Source organism: Populus euphratica, unplaced genomic scaffold, assembly GCF_000495115.2.
Source record: "Populus euphratica unplaced genomic scaffold, PopEup_1.0 scaffold50.1, whole genome shotgun sequence".
Taxonomy (NCBI): Eukaryota; Viridiplantae; Streptophyta; class Magnoliopsida; order Malpighiales; family Salicaceae; genus Populus; species Populus euphratica.
Window position 1 is genome coordinate 32,766 of NW_011499870.1, and position 9,585 is coordinate 42,350.

Genomic DNA, 9,585 nt, shown 5'->3' on the forward strand with positions numbered 1-9,585 from the left:
TAGAAAAAGATTGAAAATGACCCAGGAGGCATGATAAGAAGAAGACCAGAGTAAGCCAAAATTAGCCACTTAAAAAGCTAAATTTTAAAGGAGATTTTTGGCCAAAGAAATGTGACAGCAGCCATAAAAGAAGAAAAAAGTGAACAATAGTAAAAATACAAGTGTTAAAAATAAGCAGGTGAAGGTGAGGCTACAATGACAATAAAAATGGTGTATGTCAAACTTATAAAAATATATATATATATATCATGAGTTTGAGGAGGGATATTAAAAAAAAATCAAAGTAAATATTATTAATTATTTTATAATCAATAAAAAAATCAAATAATTGAACAATTTTAACTCTAAATAATCAAGAAATTATTTGAATCATCTAATTAAATGAGATGAGCAAGTATATTTTTTTTGTAATTTATTTTATTTTTGTATGCATCTTACGACTATATAAACTCTACATAAGTTGAATGTAATTACTATCTCAAATTATCAAATAATAATTTCCTTCTCTATTCTAAATTTCTTTCCAATCATGGCCTAAAAATATACAGAACACGCTAATTCACTAACTTGGCTGATTGATCAATCTTCTGGACAAGCTTCTGAAAGCAATTAATGGTAGGAGAAGATCCATACAAGGACAACAGGAAAAAACCATGGTCACTGATGGCTCAAGGATTCAACTCACCATAAACCTATGATGCCAGCATTTAACAGCTATCATGATAAGATTCAAGTCATGGCAATATTTGCAGCAAGAGGTTGACAGGTGACAGATCAGATACATATGGTGGGTAGCCTAAAAGAAAAAAATTCACATTGTTGATGGCAAACCAATCAAAAGGATGTCTCTTTTCATTTCTGGGATGGAAATTGATGAAGATTTTCGCAACCTGAGAGGATATGTAATCCGTGAATCATCAGAGATTGTTGTGTTCCTTGAAACCATGAATCGAATAAGGGGATGAGCCTCCCAAGAGAAAGCTAAGTATTGTGGTGCAAACTCCATCTTGTCAGCTTAATGCAGCATGCATTCCTTTGGAAATGAAGGGCTCGTGTACTGTTAACAGCACAATGCAGCTTCTTTTGAGCAGATAATTTCTCCCCTAAGACGATTATTTTTTCATAAACAAGCGAAGGATCATGAGCGGAGATTGTAGCCTCAGGTGGCATGGTCTTGAAAATGATGATTCCCTTTATGTGTTAAAGGGTACAGCAAGCCGCAGTGGATTCTGAGTTGCTGTATGTTCTGCAGTTATGGTTGCAGATCAAGCCCATGTTAGTGGAAATTCCAAGTAGAGGTTTCCTATTTTCTTTGGTCTCGTTAGTTTATTACAGCCTCAGGATTGTCCCCTGCTATTTGTTCCACAAAATTTGAATGCTGTTTGAATTCTAGCCTTTACAGCATCAGATTAGTAACTAAAGTAGTTATCATGGTATGCTCTGTTGATTGAGTTGAAATGAAACATGCATGCCTATCACTATCTGTGTCCTTTTTAATTTTTAAAGTTAATGGTTTCAATTATTTGATGTTCTCAGTTCATGTGTTTGATGTTCTATTTGCTTCAAATATTTCAGAAATAAAACAAAAATTATACTAAGAGAATTAATTCTCTCTTTATTTCCATTAAAAAAAAAATCATTCTCTCTTTATCATCATAATCTTAACCATTAATATGCATATTGTAAATGCAATGATTTATAGTATTAAAAATTAATGTCAATGATTTGCATGTGATTCAATAGCTAATGAAGGAGATTTAACATCAATCCTATTTGGTTCTTTTCTTCTTCTTCTTCTTTTATATCGCAGACACTCTCTTGCACGCCATCTACTAGTGAGTAGCCACTCCCAAGAACCAAACCACGGGGGAGCGCCCGCCAGCACGAGTTCCACCAACAAGGGCACACTTGTGTGTGGATTAGAAATGCAAGAGGTAGGATTTAAATCAGGGATGTCTTTACTCCTGGTTAATTCCATAACACTTGACTACTGGATGCCAAACCCTACTTGGTTCTTGGGAGTAAAATAACAGAGTAAAATAACAGGAATGTGAATTGAAGGGGGAAAGAAGGTGATTCTCAAGAACATCTCAACGTATAAAAGGAGTACTAAAAATCCCAGATGGCTCTAGGACAAAAAACACAAGAAAATTTTTGTTGCTTTATTGATAAGAACATATTTTGGAAAGGAGAAAACCTTATTGATCCATCAACTAACAATTTGCTGTCGTTATTTCACACAACAGCATAGTTTATGCTACAAACTCCTTAAACTACACTGTACTCTTTAGCATTTTCTTTCATCTGCTTGATGAAAAACATACATGACTGGTAAATTTCATCTCCTTTTCGACACCGCATTTCGCTGAAGAAACTATGCCTGCTCCAAGAAAGAATGGGGCCAGGTGAAAACCAAATGATCAGTAGATTCATCATGATGATCAACCGGATCGAAGAAGAGGTAGATATGAGATCCATCTTGAACCCCACAATCAACTAAAGCTGCCCCATCACCTTCTTCATTTATCAGGTGACTTCGTTTGCTGCTGAGAAACAGGATCAAACGATCTTGAGGTAGTTTCTGCTGTGCCTCAATCTCTTTCTTAAGATCTGCAACCGTGGCATCATTGTCCACTTGAATGTAGAAAAGGGTTCCAGTCAAAATCTCCACCACCACCTTCATTGTAAACACCAAAGCTTTCTGATCATTTACTTCGGATATTACTTAAAATCTCATCCAAGTGGAAGAAAAACATGGAGAGAAAGAGAATTAGGCAACCTTGTATTACATGAAAGGTGTTAACGCCTGCTGCATTGTCGCAAGTTAGTTTGTACTATGTAGCATGCTTATGCTATGAGTTTGAATGAAATGTTACGTGCCTTTTTATACGTATGCAGGGAAGCAAATCTGTGCTGGTTAAGACTACATAGCGATTCTGCATATAGAATTAGGTATTCTATGTATCAAAATTATTAAACATGATCGCATTTATAATTGAATTTAGAATTCAGATCATATATTAAAAAAAGATAATTTAAATAAATCAAAATGATACTATTTTATTTTTATTTTTATTTTTTTAATATTTATTTTATTTTTATTTTTTTAATATACACACACACATATGCATGTAGACTCTTAAACACACACACACATATGCATGTAGACTCTTAAAATAATAATAATTAAATAAAATTTAAAGAAAAGATAGATATGAAACTACAAATCATATAGGATTCTGCATATAGAATTGGACATTCTACGTATCAAAGTTAATAAACATGGCCGCATTTATAACCACTGAATTTAAAATCCAATTATAAATTAAAAAGGTTCATTTAAATAAATTAAAATGATATTATTTAAATTTTATTTTTTTAATACACTGTGTGGACTCTTAAAATAATAATAATTAAATAAAATTTAAAGAGAAGATCGGTATGACATGGACCATGTTTAATGTATTCTTTAAATTATGACGTGACAGTTATGATATGAATATTAAATAATGATATGGTATTTAAGTGATGATGTGGCAGTTATTATATATAAAAAGAAAAGTACCCTCCATTTCATTAAATATTTTTGAAATATAAAAAAAATATTATATAATTAAATGTCAAGTTTTAGTATATTGGGCCTATGGATTATATATATATAATCCAGGCAAATCAAGTTAGCAAATTCAAATTCTAGTGATTCCATTCTTACTTCAGTTTTGTCTTGTGCCTAAATATAGCATGTTATTTTGGGCCTATGGCTACTTTAAGGCTTTCTCAAAAACATTCGGAAGCAGTAGAACCAGCCCACAAGGTAAGAACGACGTGGCCCAAAAACATATCACAGTTAGAATGTTCTAGACCCTCGAGCAATCAGAGCCCAAAAAAGCCTAGTTATAAAACTGGCCCGAAGTCAGTACTTGGCATGGCGATGCAAACAGAAGCACAGATGAAAAGACAAGAGACAAGAAAAACTAGTCTTGCCCGAAATAACATCATCCCGTGAACACTAAGGTAGTGTTTCTTTTTTATTTATTTTTTGAAATTAATTTTTTTTATAGTTTGGAGTTGGAAATAAATTTTATAAAATAAAAAATATTTTAAAAAATAATTACAATATTAGAACAAAAAATCTTTTCTTAAAACTATTTTATTTTATTAATTTACAAATATATTTATTAGGCTATACGTATGCGCTTGATATTGGTATGATAATATTTCTCTACTCTACTGTCAGTTAAATAAAGTAAAATAAAAACTTAATGTTTTTTTAATTAAAACAACATTGATTTAGAGTTTTCCTTAAAAGAAGTCAAAACTTGAATCATGGTCAATCCCAGATTTACAACTTGAGTTCTGGATTGAATTGAATCTGTGGTTATGCTTTATATTCTCAAACCGAGGAAGTAAGGCATCGGGAAAACCCCCAGTTTCCTATGTATGGATACCGACCCAAAGAAGTTTCTGCGGTCAACTGAACTTCTCTCACTTGAATAATCATAATCACCGACGAAAGAAATCCCATTTTCTCACTTTATATAATCAAAACATCGACACCGTTAAATTCTAGAACCCAGCAATCTCAACCGTAGAAACAGCCCACAAGGCAAAAACCGACTTCGTCCACAAACATCATCACCGTTGAATTCTAGACACCCTTGCAATCGGACTCGTATATAAAAAAAAGACAATGAAAAGAAAAAAAGAAGAGATCTTTAAAGCATTGTTGTAAAATCATAGATATTTAACCTGGAATGGCGGGTGGGTCAATTTAGGATTCCATCGATTTAATAGTTGGATCGGTCCAGGTTAAGTAAAAAATTAGGATGAATAAAAACTCGGTAAACCTGATTCACTCCTGTCCCGAATGACCGGTAAAACCCGATTGAAACCTATTTCAGGTCAGCCTACCAGCCAGTGTTTAATAACTATGGCTGTCATAACCTTAATGATATGCCAGATTCACTGGAATCGAGTGAAACCCGAATTTATTTATTTTTTTCATGAAACTTTAATGATAAACGACGCCATTCTGATTTAGGGATAAAAATCCTGACTTCCCACTCCAGTTCCCAATCTGCTCCTCCTCCATTTTCTTTTTACCTCGTAATTTTGGGCCTGAACCTCATCAGCACCTGCTGTAATATCTCCTCTCAGTCCTCCAGCTAATTCATTAGTAATGGGAAGTCCTGCCTCAACCTTTCCCTCTACCCCACCAGGGGAACCAACAGCTAGATCAAGTGATCAACCATGGCACTGATATCTCTGAAAATACAGCATCCACTGATCCAGGGGTTTTAACATCGGTGTGGCAGTTGCAATAGGCTTTGTGGTTGGGTTTTTGTGTGTGATTCTTGGTGGGGTAATCTTGAAAAGAAAGAATTAATTTATAAAGAGAAAGAACGGAGATTGAAGGATCTGCTTTTTTGGGTTCGGTGAGATGGGATCGGGAACAGTGAGAATGGTGTGATTGTGGATGACGGAGATCTAGCGGTGGTGTAGGATTATTAAATTGCAAGTTGCTTAGAGGGTAAACTTCATGTTTGATTTCTTTTAAATTGCTTACTAATAATGGGATTGAGGGCTAGGTTCAAAGCGTACGCAATTTCATCCGGATATGTTAAAAAGTTTGGAATTTTTTTTATTTGGTGTTTTTGGGTTTTGATTTGAAATTTTAAGATCTAGGTGAATGTTGTTTGTTTGTTTTAAATTATGTTTGATTCTCGCATCTTAAAAGTTTTTTTGGATTGATTTTGAGTTAAAATTAATAATTATTTTTTATAATTTAAAATATTTTAAAAAATCTAAATCACGTGATTCTAATTTAATTTTTATTTAAATAATATCAATAATTAAATTTTGATTGAACTTGTTATATATTTTTTCATAAGTCGGATCAAGATGGATTTCAAGTGGACTCGGGGTCATGTGTCATGTAATTTCGGGTTAACTGTCAAGTCAATTCAGGTTATAAAATTAATGCTTTTAAGGTTGTAAAAACCAATTCGAGCTTGCAAATCAATATTTTTTATTAAAATAATATAGTTTTAAAATTAAAAAAATAAAGATAAAAGCTAAAAGTCAAACTTGGATTTTATAATTAAACTTAAGACGTACGGTATCAAGGAAAACACCGGCTTTCTTTATATAGATACCGACCCGAAGAAGTTTGTGTGGTCAGTAAATCTTCTCTCTCGCCTTATATAATCATAATAAACATAGAAAGAAATCCCATTTCTTCTCTATCGTTCTTCTGTCTACTTGCTTTGATTCTCAATCGTTCTCTCAGGTAATAATTCGTTGTCGTTTTCTAGCTTTTTTTTTTTGAAGGGATTGTTTTGGTTGCTCGAATTTGATGATCGTTGTTTTTGTTGTTCGTATGCAAATATTGGGTTCTGGTTAATTTTGTGTTTGGTTTTGATTGTTTCGTTACTGGGATAATCTTAGTTTTGGTTTGTTGTTCGTGATGGGTTCTTGTTTTTACTATGGTTCGTGATTTTTAATGCTTGGTTTTTGCGGAAAAAATATGTACTTTTTAATTATCTTGGTAGGTTTTTCTGCACCGTGTTGAAGGATTTTTTTTATTACGGGTGATGAGCATGGTTGTCTGTTTGTTTGATAAGGAATTCGGGTAAAGGAAGGCAGAAAAATCGAGGTTTAGGCTGATGAACACTTGTTTTGCAAAAGCTGAACATGAAATTGAATGAGATCGTTGTTGCTGACTAATCCAAATTTTGGTTTTCAGAATCTGGGTTTTGGATTTATTTTTCTTGGTTTTAATGTGATTTCATAATATGTTTTTCATCTCTTCTGTTACAACACAGTTCCTGGAATTAACCATACAATTTCTTTTTTTATGTCAATGATGAGTTTAATTTGAGGTAAAGTTTGAAACTTTCAGGTGATAGTTGGGTGAGGGTGAGTGATCTCCAAGTTAGGAGTAAATTTAAAGTTTGGATTAAAAGAATTTTGATCAGAAATGATGAAACTTGCGACTCAGATGTCATGATGGAGTGGTGTGTGACTGAAGTTCAAAGCATCTCGATAAGAGATGGAATTGAAGGGCATAGCTGCCTGTAGTGATGTAGTAGAATCAGTACTTAAAGATGTTTGTTGAGCAGTTGACAGGAAACATGCTTTTTAGTTATAATAATCTGGACTAATTGTTGATGATAAGATGTAACAGTGGCTTGATAGGGAATAGGTTGAGAAATAATTTTGTTTCTGAAAAGATAGACCATTATTTGGGAATAATTAGCAACCATGAGGATGGACTTCAGTGAAGGATGAAATCAATGAGTGGTCTGCTGGAATTTGGCTATGATTCTGTACAAGATACTATTATCTGTTTGTTAAGTGGAGGAGCTGATCATAGCTAGAACCACCTCATGTATGGATAATATCTAAATGCTTTAGGTATTTTAGGTTTTGGCACTGAGTTCAGTGAGGTGTCATTATAACTTTCTTTTGTTGCTGTATTTGTTAAAGATTGACAAATTTTACCTGTTCTTTTATTTTAATTCATTGTTAAACTTGAAATCTTTCATGATTACTTTCTATACATCGAAAATAAGGAATTTACTTTCTACTTGCTAGGTTTGTTGAAATTATGAAATTAGAACTGACAATTGGATATTACATCTCTCTAAATATTTTTAGTGGTGCATCTCTCTAAATATTTTTATTGCTTGTTTTAACCTGTTTAGCTTTTAAGATTTTTCTGGATCTTGATTAATTTTGTTTTCTGCCGTTTGATTCAGCTCACAGAAGTTTGATTAATTTCAAAGAATTGCTCGTTGCTTTCACTTTCTACTTCCAGAATCTCTCTTTCATGTCTGAATTCGACAACGCTATTCCAACTGCTTTCGGTATGTTTTATTTGTTGGATTAATATATGTTTAGCGTTCTGATGAAATTAAAAGTTTATGCTAATAAAGTTTCTTCAATGAATGAAATAGATCCCTTCGCTGAGGCAAATGCTGAGGACTCTGGTGCTGGGACAAAAGATTATGTTCATGTGCGCGTACAACAGCGAAATGGGAGGAAAAGCCTGACTACTGTTCAAGGGTTGAAGAAGGAATATAGCTACAACAAGATACTTAAGGACCTCAAGAAAGAGTTCTGCTGCAATGGAACTGTTGTCCAGGACCCTGAGTTAGGCCAGGTTTGTTTCTATCTTTGTTGTTTCCAGAATGTCCTTGAGAGGTATTATCATAAATCTGTACATGGTCTGCTGTTGCAAACAAGGGGTGATTACATGCAGTCCTCAGCTTTTTTGTTATTCATACTGTTTGAAAAATGACGTGTAAAGTATTTCGGAATATCTTCTTTGAAAATGAGGATCCCGTAAAGCTAGATTTTTTTTTTATATTATGGGTGGGTATTAGATTCTCGATTACCCATGCATCCCCTGTGGAAAGATCCATTGCATGTTGGTGGCTATCTCTGACATTCCTACATTCCCTTTCTTGCTTGGAAATTTCCATCATTATCTCCTATAGTTGGTTTGAATTTAATATCTAGACCAACCCAGAGAAGGAACACTTGCAGCATGGACGGTGGTTTCTCATTAATAGAGCAACTCCACATCTGTTCAAACATTTAGAATTATTGTATTAGCAATAGTCTTTACTAGTGCATTCAATTGGTAACTAGTAAGCTGTACCAACATGAAGAGAGTGTCAGCAAGGATGTGTGTAACCTTTAAGCGGCCATCTTGTGCTTGCACTAAATACCAGTGCATAAGCCTGGTTTGGATATATTAAATGTCTTTCTGCCTGAATAATATAGTCTGAGCACTGCTTCTGTGCGTGGCTGCAGGTCATTCAACTTCAGGGTGATCAAAGGAAGAACGTTTCAACCTTCCTTGTGCAGGTAACAAGCACATCCTGGTCTTGTTTTGGACAAAGTACTTGCATATTTAGCAACCATCAATGAAAAATCTTCGTTTACTCTCTGTGAACAGGCTGGCATTGTGAAGAAGGAAAATATCAAGATTCATGGTTTCTAAGAAGTAGCAAGCTAATTGCTAGGATACATAGTTTACACGTCTCGCATGGTAGAGCTTGTGTCCTCCTCAACTTTATTTCAGGATATTCTGTTTTCTGCATTTTAAAAGTGGATTCGCTTCTTTGTGTGTGATGTGGATTTAGTGTGTACAACCACCGGATCTTTCACCGGAATAAAGGTTGCTCGCTGTGTGGATTTAACATGTATGACCACTGGATCCCTTATCAGAATAAAGGTTGCTGGCGTTCTATAGATTTTTGTGTTCCTTGCAGTAAATTATAACTTGAAAAATAACGTGATCCTTTCTACCTTTTCTTTAAGTTGAGAAAGAAGTAATATAAAATAATATTTAATATATGTTAATTATAATAATGTTCCATAGAAATCTTTAAATTTACAATAAAACTAATATAAAATGACCAAAAGCATCAGTGAGGGAGTGATGTTGATTTTATTTTCATGAACATCAAATTAATCATATTATTTTAAGAGAAAAGGACCAAGATGCCTTTAAATGAAAGATATTGTATTTTTTTTTTATTTTAGGATTAAACTAGTAATTTTATCATGTAATAA

The 9,585-nt window shown here is 33.6% G+C and overlaps 2 protein-coding genes across 2 annotated transcripts; one reads left to right on the forward strand and one right to left on the reverse strand.

Moving 5' to 3' along the window:
* Positions 1-2,154: 2,154 nt before the first annotated feature.
* On the reverse strand, positions 2,155-2,773 carry LOC105126979 (Ubiquitin-like superfamily protein). The gene has a single exon (XM_011028039.1). The coding sequence runs from the start codon at positions 2,681-2,683 to the stop codon at positions 2,375-2,377; it is 309 nt and encodes a 102-aa protein (XP_011026341.1). The 5' UTR covers positions 2,684-2,773; the 3' UTR covers positions 2,155-2,374.
* A 3,346-nt stretch (positions 2,774-6,119) lies between these two features.
* Positions 6,120-9,261, forward strand: LOC105126980 (protein translation factor SUI1 homolog). The gene is made up of 5 exons (XM_011028040.1): positions 6,120-6,289; positions 7,761-7,868; positions 7,959-8,164; positions 8,821-8,874; positions 8,966-9,261. The coding sequence occupies exons 2-5, from the start codon at positions 7,832-7,834 to the stop codon at positions 9,008-9,010; spliced, it is 342 nt and encodes a 113-aa protein (XP_011026342.1). The 5' UTR covers positions 6,120-6,289; positions 7,761-7,831; the 3' UTR covers positions 9,011-9,261.
* Positions 9,262-9,585: the final 324 nt, after the last annotated feature.

What these genes read in the sequence shown, in the direction of transcription:
- LOC105126979 (XM_011028039.1), bottom strand. Translation starts at nt 2,683, where the DNA reads ATGAAGGTGGTGGTGGAGATTTTGACTGGAACCCTTTTCTACATTCAA.
- LOC105126980 (XM_011028040.1), top strand. Translation starts at nt 7,832, where the DNA reads ATGTCTGAATTCGACAACGCTATTCCAACTGCTTTCG. An exon ending in AGGACCCTGAGTTAGGCCAG is followed by an intron (nt 8,165 to 8,820) that starts GTTTGTTTCTAT and finishes GCGTGGCTGCAG; the next exon opens with GTCATTCAACTTCAGGGTGA. An exon ending in TTTCAACCTTCCTTGTGCAG is followed by an intron (nt 8,875 to 8,965) that starts GTAACAAGCACA and finishes CTCTGTGAACAG; the next exon opens with GCTGGCATTGTGAAGAAGGA.